General features: G+C 42.5%; 2 protein-coding genes across 4 annotated transcripts in view; one reads left to right on the top strand and one right to left on the bottom strand.

The window, feature by feature from the left end:
• The window catches only part of wwtr1 (WW domain containing transcription regulator 1), a 41,079-nt gene extending 32,016 nt beyond the window's left edge, over positions 1–9,063 (top strand). For 2 of the 3 annotated variants that reach the window (XM_031575565.2, XM_012825335.3), the window contains 4 exons: positions 593–855; positions 3,335–3,462; positions 4,720–4,835; positions 5,929–9,063. In XM_031575565.2, coding sequence (XP_031431425.1) covers positions 593–855; positions 3,335–3,462; positions 4,720–4,835; positions 5,929–6,107 — 686 coding nt within the window. In that variant the 3' untranslated portion in view covers positions 6,108–9,063. The remainder of the gene's footprint in view (positions 1–592; positions 856–3,334; positions 3,463–4,719; positions 4,836–5,928) is intronic. The other variant, XM_031575566.2, reaches the window with a different exon arrangement.
• An 864-nt stretch (positions 9,064–9,927) lies between these two features.
• tm4sf4 (transmembrane 4 L six family member 4) lies at positions 9,928–13,496 on the bottom strand. Its single transcript, XM_031575568.2, has 5 exons — positions 13,198–13,496; positions 12,454–12,543; positions 11,934–12,070; positions 11,334–11,517; positions 9,928–10,969 (listed from the first exon to the last, which is right to left on the bottom strand). Exons 1-5 carry the CDS (start codon positions 13,369–13,371, stop codon positions 10,958–10,960), a joined length of 597 nt encoding a protein of 198 aa, XP_031431428.1. The 5' UTR covers positions 13,372–13,496; the 3' UTR covers positions 9,928–10,957.
• Between the last annotated feature and the right edge of the window lie 3,510 nt (positions 13,497–17,006).

The raw sequence follows: 17,006 nt of genomic DNA on the forward strand, positions 1-17,006 counted from the left end.
GTCTTTCTTTTGGTCTTCATCTCTCTGTCCATCTTTCTCTTGGAGACGCTGTGTGAAAGTAATGTTATTGGGTAATGCTGGAGAAGTCTGAAGGAGAACTTTGTGTCATTTTAACAGTAAACAGTTGCTCCCTCTCTCTCTCTCTCTCTCTCTCTTTCTTTCTCTCTCTCTCTCTCTCTCTTTATCTTTCCTGCTCCCTCCCCCTCTCTCGCTCAGTCCGAAGCCATGTTTGGATCTGCCTGAGATCCTTCATGCTGTTTTCTTGGACACGAGTGTCATCACAGCACATCTGTACAAAATAGATGTTATTACCCAACATGCGGACCATCTCCTAATGTGAGGTCCAAAGCCATTGCTCTCTCTCTCTCTCCGTCAACGTATTTATAGCCCCCCCATGGGTGTCCACAAAGAACAGAATGGGGTGCCTGGGATGAAGGAACAGCCTTATATAGTCAGATTGCTGTGATTTGTTCAAATGAATACAAGTCTGAGCTGTCTGCTCATCCCTCCACCCCACCCCTTTTCAGTCTGACCTTGTTTGTCTCCCTGCTGTCAGTCTAAACATCTCCATTTTTGTGTCTTTTTCTCACAGTGATGTCCCACCACCACCAACACCTTCAGCATGCCCAGCAACAGCAACAGCAACAACAGCAGCAGCAGCAGCAACAACAACAACAGGTTCAGGCCCAGTCCATGGGCTCGCCTGGCCCCATGGCCCAGCAGCAGGGCACCCCGCCGGGCATGATGGCTCTGCCCAACTCCTTGAGCGCCCAGCACCAGCAGAAGATGCGGCTGCAGAGGATCCAGCTGGAGCGCGAGCGCATCCAGAGGAGACAAGAGGAGCTGATGAGACAGGTGAGGGATACCACACGTGCAGCACACAAAGCAAACGCACGTGCGCACACACACATATCCACGAAATGCATACATACAAAACATACCACAGGCACCAACACAAACAATTAGGCCATCCTTTATGTGTCAGCGAGACATATAGTCTGTGTGTCTGTGTATGGGTTTTGTCGTCCTCTTTTCTCCCCAACAGGACAGAGGCTTTGCTCACACCTAATAAAAGTATATGACCAATGTGCTTTTGTTTAGACACACAGCACTTCCCTTTTGTATCTGAGTCCCAAAGACTATGCTCTCTCCGCTGTGCTCCCAGGCATCCTGTCGGAGTCCTGCTGCGCACACACAGACACTCACAGACACACAAACACACACACTGTTTACTCTGCACACCAGTGGCCCAATCAGAATAGCCAATTAGTCATCAGTCTCTTCCTCACATAAGAGCGCTGAATCGTTAATGGCTCACCAGTCCTGTGACAAAAGTGATTCCCGGCAGTCCTCCCTGGAAAAGGTCATGATCTGTCCAAGCGCAATCAATCTCTGACTGTTACCACACAGTCTGAAGTCACACCTATCTATATCCCTGAGCCAGATTGAAAAACATTGTTTATGTGGCGTTTTTAGAGAGGGCTAAATGAGCTTGAGCAGCCCCTAGTGGCAGCGGGCAGTATTGCGTTTGTGCCCAGCCACACCTGTTAATGTTGGATGAAAGAACCTCACGGGTGGAGAACTCGCTAAAAAAGGGAAGAGATTTACGGCGTCCGTGTTTATACTGAGGCGCTGCAAATCCCTGTTCTCGGTGGGATGCGAGCACTCGTGTTTACAGGATGGCCCTCCGTCCGCCTCCGTCCAGGCTGTTACCTCACCCAGGAGATGTTTATCTTGCTGTGAAAATCTGCCTGCGTTCTTCCTGGCCTCCCATCTCACAGCTCCCGGCCTCCCACCCGTGAGTCTCACAGCGCACAGAGGAGGGAAAACGAGGCGAACGGCAGAAAGAGCTCACCCGCCCGGGGACCAAAAAGGCAGATGTGTTACTTTTCTGGGCCTGACTGAAAATGATGAGTCAGTGATGTGTTTCTGGCAGCACAAGATTTCCATCTTTCTGTCTTCCTCCCTCCCTTTCTCTCTCTCCCTCCCCATCTGTCTCCCTTTCTCTTTCTCTCTCTCTCCCTCCCCATCTCTCTCCCTTTCTTTTTCTCTCTCTCTCCTCTCCCTCCCTCTCTCTCTCTCTTTTTCTGTCCATCAACCTCTCTCTCTTTTTCTCTCTGTCCCTCTCCATATCCCTCTCTCTCTCTCTTTCTCTCTGTCCCTATCCATCTCCCCCCCTCTCTCTCTGTCCATCTCTCTCTCTCTCTCTCTCTCCTCTCTCCCTCCTTCTCCCCATCTGACTGCACTCCCACTCCTCTGCAGCTGTTGAGCTGTAAGGCTCCTCCCTTTGAAAGCAGGAGTAATGACCTCACCACTCTGACCCCTGTCTAAAGGGCGCTCCGCACTGACAGGCAGGAGTGGAGAATCAAACTTCACCTACATGCACCGATGTCAGAAAGAGACAAAGGAAACGGACACCTCCTACACTTTCTATACACTGGGAAACCCCCTGTAGCAGATACCTCAGCCATACCCATGAAAGCGAGCGACATTAGAGATTTTTCCTTTTTTTACTTTCGCTCACTCGCTTTTGTACTGACAGGGATTGTAACATGGGCCGGCCCGACAGGCAGCCATTTTGCTCATATAATCTGAGTTTGACAGAGAGAAAAAAGAGAACAATGGCGGGGGCACAGGGAGCGCTCTTTCTCTCTGAACTCTTTCAGCTTAGCAGACAGACAAAGAACAGAGTGGGACCTGCTCGGTGCACCGGCGTAGAGCCTGTCTCTACAAAGGAGACATAAAGCCCCCGGGGTGGGGGGGGGGGGGGGGGGGAGTATTGAATTTCCTGTAGCGCAAGAGCAGACAAGTGCACACCTGTAACTGAGCACGCTCACAAGGGCAGCGGAAAAATCCCCCACATTTATGCCCCACGTTTCACTATTATTATTATCACTATTATTATTAACTTCATTTTTTACAGGATTTGGACAATAGAAAATGTCACGGTTGTCCCACAAAGCAAACTCTTTTTCTTGTGGTTAAACGTTCATTCAGTGACCATATGTGATTCAGTGGTTACATTTCTGTGTACTTTGACAATTTTAGCTTGGAGTAAACTGCTTCATTCTACAATTTGAACTTGGAGTTTTAGACCCAGAAGCGAAAATACAGAAACTGATAAAAACACAAGAACTCTTTGGCTGATGTGATAGTTGAATGTCCTGCGAGCTACAATCATCAATCACAAACAGCTGCTGGAACTCGAAGATAAACTGTAGCCCATGATCAGGTTCTGTTCTGAAAACCAAAGTATCTCGGTGAGAAGCTCAAAGACAAAAGCTCTCACTCCTTCTGTGTGGAGAAGAATTTCAGTGTTGTGTGTTTCCCCCAGGAGGTGGCGCTGTGCAGACAGCTACCTATGGATTCGGAGAACATGGCTCCAGTGCCCACAGCCGTCAACCCAGCGCCCATGAACCAGGGCACCATGCCCACCAGCGGCTCCGACCCCTTTCTCAACAGGCAAGTTGTTAATGCGCACATGCTGTCTTACTCACCATCTCTCTCTCTCTCTGTCTCTCTCTCCTTCTCTCTCTCTCTCTCTCTGTCTCTCTCTCCTTCTCTCTCTGTCTCTCTCTCCTTCTCTCTCTCTCTCTGTCTCTCTCTTTTTTTCTGTGCTGTCTACTCTGACCCCTGGGGCCAACTTCTTTTTGACACATGCTGTCTTGTTTATCATCATCATCATCATCATCATATCTGTGTCTTGGTCTCTCTGTATCTCTTCCTTACTGTTTATGTGATCCTCTTGTAGTGCAGGTATATGTAGTGCATCCTTTGTCCCTCTGTGTTTATCTTGTATTCTGCGGTTTAGCCTCTTTTTCACCAGTCTGACATGACACCATCTTCTCTGCGCCGGCTCATTTAACCAGCATCAGAAGGCTGCCCTCCTCCCTGCATGCGCTCAAAGGCCCTCTATTGGGCTGCGTTAACTGGCCATGGCTATTTGATTTAGGGAGGTTGGGGTGGGGTGGGGTGAGGGAGGTGGCAGAGAAGTGGGGAAAGGCTGCCATTAATGGAACTAATCCAGTCCTCCTTTGGCTGCCGCACAGTTGAAACTGGTGGAATCCAGTCATGGTGTTGAGCTTCCCGTAAAGCAGCTTATTAGCCTGACGGGTGAATGCAGGGCCTGTGCTCGCAGGGGCCCGCTCCGGTCGGCTCTTGGCTGTAAACTTGCTGCCACTCCTCAATTTACACCTCCGGCCCGCTCGGATCCGTGCCCGCCGTGCCCACAGAGCACCTTTTCATGCCAGCCTGTTCATGAGCGGCGGGGGCAAAGCTAGGTGCCCCGATCCTGCGGTGTGAGGGCACCTCTAACCCTTCAAAGCACAGCAGAACAGGAGGCTCAGTGTTTTTGCACCTATTCAGCGGAGGCAATGAGCAGCAAGAATCAGCCTGTGTTTGGGTTAGGTGCAGCAGCTAGGTGGAGGACAGGACAGTTTGTGTTTTGAGAGAGTTCTTAGTTCTTAATCCTTTTTATGATTTTACTTCATTGAATGCAGGGATGTGCCAGGACGGTTGTGATTTATGTGCATATGCTGAAGAAGTAGTTCAGGATGAACAGTTACTTAAATGCAGGCATGCACATTCATTATGAATCTTATATATTACAGCTCGAGTTGTAAATCACAAAGAATACCTTCTGAATGTAAACGGTTCAGGAAGTGTAAAACCGTAGGTCTTTGACTTCTGCTCACGGTTGTCTGTGTGCCACCTCCACAGCGGGCCCTACCACTCCAGGGAGCAGAGCACGGACAGCGGCCTCGGCCTCAACTGCTACACCAACTGCCCCACCACTCCAGAGGACTTCCTTAACAACATGGAGGAGATGGACACAGGTGTGCTGTTAGCGATTTATAACCACTGGATATAGTGCTACATTTCCATTAATAAACACAGTCTAGTGACCACAGTGGCTCCGATTAGTGCAATAAACATGGAGGAGATGGACACGGGTGCTGTTAGCGATTTATAACCACTGGTAGCCTGCTCAACTCAAGACAGTTCATCTCGACTCGGTTGCATTCAAATATAGCACACACACAGGACCATTTGAAAAGTCAAAGTGCTTTTCTGGCTTCGAAAATAATGACCAAGTGAAGTCATTGTTGTCAAAGCAATATCCCTGAGTTATAATACGAGTAGAGGAAGTTACACGTTACTGCATAAATCTATAGTTTAACCCGCCTATTATGTTCAAATTTTACCCACATCTATTATGCTTGGGGTCAATTTGACCCCAGCAATTTAAACCTCCAAAAAATTATTATAATTATTTTTTTTTACCCAAGTTTATGTGTCAGGTACTTAAGGTTTGTTTGTTGACTACCTAAATAGCCCTTAAAATTAAAACAATATCCCCACCCACTCCCTTTATACATCCAGAATACATGTTACGCGACTATGGAGAAATATGCAGATCCCCATAAAATCTCACTGATTGACCTAAAATTGGAAAGAGATATCCTTCTGGTGTTTTTATGGCTTCATATTATTTCTAAGTACATATTGTTGTTATCTATAACATTTGGAATAAAAAACTATTTCTTTTATCAAGAAAAGTAACAATGTGATGGAAAAAGTTGATATTTCTTATATATTTTATACAATTAAAACAGCCTGGGGTCAAATTGACCCCAAACAACACCTATGTGTAAAGTATGTGTACAGGACATTGAAAACATATCATCATGTTCATTTTGTGTTTACCCAGTTGTCCCCATTAAATTAGGAAAAGTCATTAAATATGAAGCAAAACAAATTATGTCAAACATTTATTTAGAGACGTTAAACATTGAATGGGGTCAAATTGACCCCAAACATAATAGGAGGGTTAAGACTACATTCCGTTCATCTGAGTAAAGTAAAATGTCTGCGAGCAATGAACATCATAATTAAGTGCCTGTTTTTTTGCTCTTTCTCTCTGAACAGGAGAAAGCTTGGCTCAGGGCAACATGAACGTCCCACAGCAAAGCCGTTTCCCCGACTTCCTGGACTCCCTTCCGGGCACCAACGTGGATCTGGGCACCCTGGAGGGGGCCGACCTCATGCCCATCCTTGACGTGGAGTCAGTCCTGAACAAGAGTGAGCCTTTCCTTACCTGGCTTTAAAATGGCAAGGAAGTCAGACCGTCGACACACACTAAAAAAGACTTTTTGTTTTGCTACCTTTCTATTATGTCAAATCCGTGAATTCTTCACCTCCCAAGGTTTTTACTCGCGTGTAAAGCATTGTTGTCGTTAACTCATTCATTACTCTTCCACGAATAGCTAGCTACCACGTCACTGTAAGATCCATCTGAATTCTGAGCTGAATGCAGACAGTAACCAAGGGTCTCTTTCATCAAGCCAAGAACAAAGCCGACCATGTCCAGTCATGGCTCACCAAGAAATGGAACAAAGTTATTATTTTGTGTAATGTTTAGGATAGTGTTCATTTTTAGCACCCTGAGTTTAAAAATAAATGGGAAAATATAGCATTCCTGTTTCTGTGTAGGGGTGACACAGCATGGTAGGGGGGGAAAATGGCTGCCTGTAGGTCTTCCTGTGCCATTTTACAAGACAGGGAGCAGGGACAACACACAGCCAGTAGGTGGAGCCACAGCATACTCTTGTAAGGTCAGGCCTGAAATGGAGGTCTGTGACTGATCCAGCAAAACCCTAATTCAACATCTGATTAAACTCTGAAGTCTTTGAGGCCACGGCGCTTCCTTCGAACAACAATGCAGCCTTATAAACAAAGTATTTTTCTTTCTTTCTACTTTCTTTCTTGTGTTTGGGTTACACTTTACTTAACAGTGGCCAACCTCTTACTTTGTAGTGCTTATGTGAACACTGTGCATGAAATAATACACACGCCGGGACTCCATGCTCACGCATTTTATTAGCAAGACCATGGCTGCTGGTTTTCAAATCGGTGTGTGTCTGTGTTTATATATATATCATGTAAACAATTAATACTTCAATGGTTATGCACACATTATCCACATTGTGCGTGAGGAATTAGGACACCGGAAAGTTCTAAAAAGTGTTGTCTCTTTTTTGCATACTTCTCAGAAAAATACCAAATCAATGTTTTCTACTGTGTGCCATGTTACTATAAAAGCTTTAAAAGGTGAATGTTTTATTCAGCTAAACTTCTAAAGAAAGCAATATTTTAAGCTGATTTAGCTTTTCTATCACTAAAGCTCAGTGTCTCCGAAATGCAATTTGTAGACATATGTTTTGTATCATGTACTTTTATACTGCTTACAGTATTCTTTTTTATATACTGTAAAATAGCCTAGATGAGTTTCTTGCATCTGGTGCATTTATGACTTTTAATATAGAGATAGCATTTTTAGTATTTATCAAGAGCTATGATTCATTTTTAGAGAAAGAGATTTTAGTTTTTTTTTTGTTTTTTTTTAATGAAATAAAATTTTCAAAGCACTACAAATCAGCAAGGGATTCAAGATATCTAATAATGAAGTGAACATTGAAGTTAGATCATCTAGATCATCATTTTTAGTTCCTACCTACCTATTTTGGTTCTGGTTGAATGTGTGGCTTTGATAATCCTTTCTATAAGCAAACTGACCTGTCTGATCCTTTTTTTTCTAAATTTGGTCTCAGAAAGTAGGATGATGTGCTACCCAAAGGAGAGCATGTATTCTAATACCTGCAGGGAATAGACAAAGATAGTATTTTGTATACCTGAGGTAATTGTGTCAGCAGTTAAATGCAACTGATTGATTTTTGTTTTTGTTTTCAAACTGGATAATCACATTGAAGCGAACAAAACAATCTTGTCTCCTCTCTGCGGTGGTGTTAAATCCAGTTTGGTATTTCTTTTCTACATTTGTCTAAGTTTATTTGTAATTGCATGTTGAATGAGATATATGCTATTCCTAGCCTTGGTGGACTATTGTTCCACTCTGTATGGTGGTTACATTATGGGATGTTATGGGATGGAGCGGGTGAAGATACACACACACACAACAATGACAGCATGCGGAGTGGGAAATGTACATGCATGTACATGAGAAAAGAGGAGGATTTAGATGTGAGGTCACACACACACACACATAGTCTCACACACAGAGACAGACAAACACACTTACCAAAACAGCTCATGACGTCCTTCACGCGTTTAGGACTGATTGGCTCGATGCTGGGTCTGAGCTTGTGAACATGATGGATGCCAAAGGTGGCTCCGGTCCTCCTGTGTCTCCATGGAGCAGAGGACAGCCACCGCTTGGGATTGATGACGCCCTGATTCGTAGACTATACTCTGGGGTTCAAAAGTGGGCCTACTGCTCCCCCCCCCACCCTCAACACATTAGGGGCCACCCTATGAACTGGGCTGAAGCAAGTGAAGCTTTTGGGAAAGCGCTTTTCCTAAACAGTTCTGAAGCAATTTAAAGGCTTTTTTTTTTCTAAATGGCATTCTTTTCTTTTTTTTCTCTTGTATTATGTATTAAAAATGTTATTCCAGAACAAGCTCATGCTAGAGTTGTCACTGTGGGCATTGCAGAGTAAAACAAGTAGTAAGGGTGACAAGAGGCAGAGGTCGGAGGTCAAGCTTAAGAGAATGAATACAACTATTGCTGTATGGAGAGATACAACTGTGCTTCAGTAATATATATATAGAGAGAAATAAAACTGCTGCAGTGATGGAGATGCCACTCGGAGTATTAAATGTGGCAAATGTCAATATGGTTTTTGAAAACATGCTTTAAAAACAAGTTGATGGAATGAACAGAGGAATATGTGTAGCATTCACACAACGCCACCCTAAGTAGCACAACATTCTGCTACAATCACACGGGGAGTATTTTTTTTATTTTGAAAGAGTAGAGTAATGGGGTATGTGGATGTTGAAGGCATGCTAGTGCTCTGCAATCACACACACATACACATACATACACACACACATAAACTAGACTGCAGTTTACTGTATCCAGGATAAGGCAGTGTGAAGTTCATTAACAATGTCACCTCATCAAGGAGGACTCTGAAACTAAAAATGTCTTGTAACTTGTTTAAAAAAAAAAAAAATCAAATAAAAACGGTTCTGTACCACTTAGTTTTGAGTTAATTGTGTGTTCTGTTTCTCAGGTACAAAAACATATGGTTATCTCAAGACATCCTTGCATACATTCAGGCTGTTATCCACAACAAATACAATTCTACCTCATTATGTGCAAAATCATTTGCATTTCACTATTTAGCCCATTGGAATGCTTTACTTAGAGTGCTGATAATAAGCATGTTTAGCTTGGTAGCTGGGCGTGGTCCTCGGATGCCTACAGCACGTGTGTCTGATGTCCTCTGGCGCACCCTATGGATAAGAGGTAATGTGAGCTTAGAGCTACTAGTGAAATGGCGGAGAATTAGGAGGAGGTGGATTGCATTGCGTATTGGACAGGTAAGGCAGGTTTAAATCTACTTAAATGCGGAAGTGGGTTGAGTGACAGCTGTCAATCCCTCCCGAACTTTGTTTAGAAAAACCCCATGAGAAATACCGTGACCCGTAGAGGTCAGTATGACAATAGCCTCTCACGGCACTGCATGGAGAACAGAAAATAATAATTATTGTGTAGTGAACAGAAACACCCTTTAAAATGTATTTCAAGCTGTTGATGTAAACCTAAATGTCGCATGCCTTTGCAAGCTTTATATATTTAGAGATGGGTGCATTTGTGTACATTTCTAAAGGTCATAGGTTTGAATGTTCTCATCTTCCTCTTTTCTCAAGGATCAAGCATACGTTTGTCTCCAAAGCAGGATGACACAAAGGGGAAACACAGTTTCATCTCTCATTAATTTCCTATGAGAGCCACGCCCTGCCATGGCTATGATATGAATGGAAACGCACAATAACTACTTGTTATATATTTGCACCAAATATTAAATACATCGGTTCAAACATCAGACAGAAGCAAATCAGTCTGAGTTTGTTTGTTTATTTGCTTGCTTTTTTTGTAAAATAAACAATAACATTTAGTAAAAGAAGCCAGTCAGGCTGTGTATCAAAAAGCAGATCGGTCCACACCCATCGGGCAATGAGAGCGTGGGCTATCCTGCCAAGGCCTATGTAAATAGCACTGAGCTTAATGATGGCTGGTCAGCTGTCCCTGAGCGTGATGTACCATAAAGTAGAACAGAACTGGACCATAAATGGCCCCCATAAAACTCCATGACAAAAGCACCATAGAAACAGCTTGGGGAAACAGTGAATGTTTACTCAAAATAGGGATGCAAACCATGTTTGTCTATTAATGAGAACAGCTTGGATTGAAGTTATAAAGTTACATAAGCCCTCAAAGCGAATGAGGGAAGGGGAAGAGCAGGATACAAGATAATACACATATGCTTGCTCTGGTGCGCTTACTCTGAGAAGAACAGGCAAGGCTGCTGTAAAGACGAGTTGTCACCACATTATCAAAAGGTGGTGAGATATTTGACAAGCTCTCGAGGAAGGTCTGTTAAAGTCTACACACTTTGAAAAACTAAGTCACTGACTAGAAAGATTGGAATTTCTTTTGATCATAAATATAACTGCAATACTATTTCCCTTATGATGGTCACGTTTCAAACAAAAATTCAAATGATTTCATTACATACTTCCCTGCTCAACAACACTTGACAAAATAGTATGTTTCTTGCCTTTAAAACTGAATAGAGATGAGAAGTCTGTGATTCAGAAGGGGAAGCAAGCCCATCATTTTATCAGCATTGAAATAACATTAAGCCCAGTAGCTCTTGAAGGCAAAACTGTTTAAATGTGCAAAAATACATATTCACCAGTGAGCGCCCAGGTTTTTGGCCTGTTTTGCCATCATAAGACTTTCCATCAGGCAAAAGATAGGAATCAGTTACAAAAAGTCCACTTAAAAAAGCACAAACAAAAACTTTATAAATAGATGAGTAAAACACAACTCTTCAACTGATGCTCCTTTGTCAGCTGTGAAAAATCCTCAGTCCTCGCTCTGGAAAAAACACAAACATTGGTCCATATAAATTTTGAAAAGTGCCACAAAACACAAAACTGACAAATAGTAGTTATGAATTTAGATACAACAGGAGCAAAGTGTCAATGTTTAGAAATCGTTTATATCCTTATGTGTGTACTTGCCTGTCACTCTCCCTGCTTGCTTCTATGTGAGAGTGTGTGTGCATTTGCTCTGTCTCTGTCTTTGTGCGTCTGTCTGTCATGCTAAAGTGCCTTTGTCTCTGTGCACTCACACATGCGAAAGTGTGTGTGCATGAGTCTATGTGTGTGTGTGTGTGTGTGTGTGTGTGTGTGTGTGTGTGTTTCTGTGTGTTTCTGTGTGTTTCTGTGTGCTCTCTCACCCCACCGCATCCACAGCAGTCCCCGCAGATGGTGCCGATGAGGCCGTTGATGGCCTGGAAGCCACAGAGGGCCACCTGCACCAGGCCCATGATCAGTAGCATGGAGAAGAGGGTCAGGTGCCATGGCACAATACCTTCCGGCTTTACGCACTCCTCCCACATGGTGTTGTTGGACAGGTAGTTTCTGCAAAAGTCCACAGGTCAGGGAGAGGGATTAGGCGACTGGCATGTGTGCCTTCAGGCCTGCAACCATTGCGGTCCAAGTGAAACATGGAAATTGCTCCTGCACTATTATTTGATGCCAGGAAGGATGAATCGATGTTTGAATTTTACATAAATGCTGTTTCAATCTCACGTTCAAAACAGAGTAAAATCACAGGTGATAACACACAAACAATGCCCAGCATTGGAATAAAAACAAGAGTCAAGGACTAGTTAATCTTTTTTTAGCCAAACTTCTCTTCAATGTTATATATAATTCACCTGAGCCCAGTAGATTATAACACACAGAAGGTAATTGTATAATCTAGTAACAGTGTTTTTACTATACTGTAGTGATGAAAGTATGTCTGTAGTCTGCACTGAAGTAAAATGACTTACCCATCTAGAAATGGGTATGTCCAGGCGCCCGCTGTATTGAAGCATCTGGGTCCCCTGTGGATGGCGACTGCAGATATGATGCAGGAATATCCAGCCCCCACCACACCAATGGCAGCAAATATGATGGAGGTGAACATCTGAAAGAGGGCACAGATGAAAACCAATTGAAGAGAAAAGATCTGAGCCGGGTCCATTTCAAGGCTGACAATATGAAACCTATCTCTGTGGGTGATTTATTAACTTTTAGTCTCTTCCTCTCAGTAACAAGATATTTAATTTGATTTTCCTGTGATAATCAATCAAACTTTCATCCATAATAAGACAATAACGACGGAACAAAAATATTTAATTTGACAAATTGTGCTAAACACAGACATCATCCCTGTTATTTATCAATTTTTCCTAGTCTAGGTTCTATCTACGTCTTTGTATTTGTGTTCGTGATTTTATGTGTATAAAATCTTTTGTTTTTGGTGAGTGTGCCTGCATGTTTTAGAGAGAAACCGATAAAGTCTCCTACCGCAAATCTCTTGCCACAACTCTCATTCCCACAGCAACCACAGCAGTCATTGTTCTTCAGACCCAGGAAGACGAGAGCTGGAAAAATCATCTGGACATTGGGGACTGGACATTAGGAGTCACATATTTCACAACATATGGAAAACCCGTTCAGGGAGTTAAGATGATGAGGAAACACAGTATGTGTGAATGTGCCTGTGTGTTCCGTTTTTAATGGGAAACATTTCAGGGCTGTTCATTGTCAAACTCAAACTAAAAACTGTTCAGATAATTTCACATAATTCAAATCGTGTACATTCAGGTAATTCCATTTACTTAGTTATTTGTAAATGTCTATTCTCATGCATCAAACTTTTTTTTATTTCAAAATGGCATAAAGAATGTGGTAATATTACCAAGATAAAAGGTATATACATCTATTTCTTGCTTTGTGATTAATAAACATTTTTTATTATTCTAGTTTCTTATAATTGTACTTTAAAATTAATTGTTCTTAAATATCACACATCCCATTTACATTTAGATACTTTACATTTAAATGAACACAAGAGACATGAGACACAACTAAACAGATCAGTGTAAACATAGTTTTTTATTTTTATTTATTTGGACCCTTAGTGGTCCTTAATTGAATTAATTTGTCCTGGATTTTAAAACTGAGTAAATTCCCCTTAAAAATAAACAGCTGTATTACCGATTAATTCCACATTGTAACATAATATTTGTCAAACAATAATTTCCTTACCAAAGCGCCAGAGCCAAAGATCCCTCCAAAGTACCACACCTCGTCTGTGATGTGATCATTATTATCGGCCACGGAACCTCCGGGGAAAAAGAGCAAGATGTTGCAGAGCAGGCAAAGGATGGCCAGAGGGATGAGGGTGATGCCCAGGCACTTGGCACAGCTACCAGAACACATGGTTCAACAGGAAAAGGCTACAGCAGCAGTCACAAAAAAAGGCTCCACCAAAACCACACGGTGTCTTCTCAAGCAAAGACAAATGCCAGCTCCCCAGAAATCCACAGGCCAAATTGACTGTGTAACAGTTGAGATGCAGACTATATATGGACTACTGGGGAGATGATGTCACTGCCTTAAATTCAATTTACACCGGTTGTTTCACTATGACAACCACGGCTCTGTTAATGTTCTACCATGGGGTTGGTCTGCTGCCGTTATCGGATCATTCCAGAGAGGGTTAGTGGATGGCGTGGCAGTGTGGAGCTGTGCACACCTTAACACTCCTATTTTGTTCAGTTTCCATGAACAACATAGCACAATGATAGCAAGTTAGATTGAACAGGTGAAAACAGTATAGTGTATGGCTTTTCAAAACACTTCGTTTTAATATTTTTATTGGCGCATGGTGTCTTAATAATCTTAACAATGGTCTGTTATCAGTAAAAAACAAAACAATGGATTGTATTATCTGCCAAAACATGATTATTAAGAATTGTGTATGTGTGTATGTGTGCGTGCGTGTATGTGTGTGTGTGGGTGTGTGTGTGTGTGTGTGTGTGTGTGTGTGTGTGTGTGTGTGTGTGTGTGATGCCATATGTTTTCTTTCACATGCCCTGCTTTAAACCCTAGTTGACACAATAAAAGTGTGTGTATACTATATGTCCATCAGTGCATCTCCACTGCTTTTGAGGGTTCCCTTCTCAGATAAACGTGCCACATTATTGACAAAAGGTGCCTTCCCTCATCAAATTAGGGCACGGATCAAAGAGGGCAGGGGGCTCCTCACAGCATCCTCTGCCAGTACACACAATTTTTTTTTCAATTAGATGAACAATTAGCAGAGTGAGATGGAAGAGGACATAGTTGTTTTAGTTTGTTTGTGTTTGTGTATATTGATGAGGTTCAACCATAGCAACATGCATTCAACATATATTTCAGTTTTACTTGGAAAATGTCTTTTCACCTACATTATTAAAGCTGCCAGTAGGCTACATATACTTAGATGAATAGGTAGCCTATATATCATAGTAATCTACCTCCAATTGCAATAACTTAAAGCAATTTGGGAACACATTTTTTTTTATTTTTCCCCCCTGTTTTCTTTGAACATTTACCTGCCATAACACGTGTTCATTTTATAATACACCAGGCAAACTTTGCATAGGTGGCCTAGTTTTTCTGCTGAATGAATCTAAATTTCCACAAATAGCCAGTATGAAACTGTTCTATGGCCTATTGTCTCCCACGATCTATTTCAGATAATTATGTGTGTATGTAACGGAGTTAGTCAGTGTTGGTGTTTTGAAGCCACCTTTGGAGATGTGGTGTACTGCAGGTCTACAGGTTATATTCATGTGGTGTTGCCATACCCAGACATAAGCGGTATTCATGAGTACCAAAGACGTCACTTCCGTGAAGCCTGCCGCCATCTTTGTGTCCAACTCTACCGTTATTCCCATTGTATTTGTACCCAATAGTAGCTAGTTAGTCATATATATTAATATATAGTAATAATATAATAATAATAATATAAATATAATAATGGTATTGTTTTCTATTGATAGGTTCTTAAAATTTAGACTTTTTAAAAGTAGTGTTGTCTAATTCTAGTGGTTAGTTAGTTAGCTTTCATAGTTAGCCAACGAACAGAGTCATGACTACGAACACAGCACATCTGAATGAAGCAGAAAGACAACGATATTTAGAAAAAACATTGATTATTGGCTGCGATCCATATTTATTATCGGCAACTTTATTTTGTCCCTTAAAGTCTGCGAAGCGTCTGCCCCAACTGTCCTTTCCCGACATATATATTTATCTTGTACACAATCCATCCCCATACACCGGAGTTCGCCTGAAGGCTTTCAAAAGTACATCAATATGCAGTTGCAGGATGGGTGAACGACACCAAGATATGGCATCTGGAGACAAAAAATATGTATGTCATCACATGACATCTTAGTAATTCAAACAGCGACTATCAACCGATTTATTTTAGTGGTGGTTAAGAGTGCCAATGTGGGCTAGCTAGGTGTAGCTAAAGCCTTTAGTGAAGGGCTAAACAGCTCGCTAACTATTAGCACTCTAGCTTGCTCAGGAGAGTTTAGCTCTGATAAGACACAGCAATTATTCACGATTGTATCAACGTGCTGCATTTCACTTAACATGTCAGTCATTCCCAGGCTCTGAACACAAAATCAACATGTCCGTGGATAGTGGTGCAGGAAGATACAAAGTGTTGACCGCACAATCTGAAGTTAGATGTTGGCTGCCAGTTGTCTCTTCTAATTTGCAGCCAACCATTTATTCCGCCGATCTAAATCTTTTGGTATACAATTAAATTGTTTCTTTGGGTAATTTTCGCGACTATTGTCGCATCCATCAGCACAACATAAGCAGGGCATTTTAACTTTCTGCGGGTTGTGACCGACTATTGTCTGTGTTGTGACCGACGCTCAGCTACACTTTCGGACACAAAGATGGCGGCGCTTAAACACAGTGACGTCACGTGGTACTCATGAATAGTCTAACTCAGTGGTTCTCAAAGTGGGGGGCGCGCCCCCCTGGGGGGGCGCGAACACTCTCCAGGGGGGGCGCGATGTCACAGACGGAGAAAAAAATGAACTACCGCCGACCTGTCACTGGTTAGTGAAAGCTCCCTCAGTGGCGAAATGCAAGGGGCTGGACTGACCCAAACAAATCAAATACGGTTTTGCTCCTGATCCACCAATCAAAACGGAGTTTTATCATTTGAACGCGAGTTGCACATAAGTTTCCGAGTATGAAAAAAAAACCGCAGGCATTGGTAAGCGCTCACCCTGAGACGACACTCTGCAGAGTTTGTTCAATTTCTCTTGTTTCCTGTATCATTCAGATATTCATTGCTTTATAAACAGTCTTTTAAAAGATTCACTCCTTCCTTAGTAATACCTTACTGCGCTTGCAGTGGGTCTATTCGTAGCCTATTCTAAGGATTAATTTGCTCCACAGTCTTTTGAAAAAGCTCGTAGCCCGAGAGCTAGCCTAGCTAGCTACCTTCTTCCAACTGCAGCTAGCCCTTTTCTCCTTAACACCTACCTTTACATTTTTGTATCATCCACCGTGTTGCAACAAATAAAACACCAGCACTTGAATACTATTTTTTGCTGTCCCTGTCTACATTGTGTACAGTTAGTTTTGTTAGGAATCATTGCCTAGCACAGCCTTATCCATATCCATTATTCGTGTCGTTCACACCCACACACGACGTTGAAATTAGAACTTTATTAACTTCACACACACTGTATCAGCAAACAAACACAACTATGGACACGTTTCTGATTCGTAAAAGTCAGAAAGAGAAGCCTGTGGACTTCTTTAAACATGAACGTGATGGCCTCCAGCAACAACGAACCACCATCTCCAAGCAGTGTATGCAGGCATCTTATGTAGTTGCTCATAGAATCGCTAAGCTTGGCCGACCCCATACAATTTCCGAAACACTGATTTTGCCGGCCGCGCAAGACGTGTAGAATAGGAGCTAAACTCAGCGCAATACCTATGTCAAATGACACTGTATCACGCCGAATATCAGAAATCAGTTTGGGTCCTAT

This window comes from Clupea harengus, chromosome 10 (genome assembly GCF_900700415.2).
Source record: "Clupea harengus chromosome 10, Ch_v2.0.2, whole genome shotgun sequence".
Lineage (NCBI taxonomy): Eukaryota > Metazoa > Chordata > Actinopteri > Clupeiformes > Clupeidae > Clupea > Clupea harengus.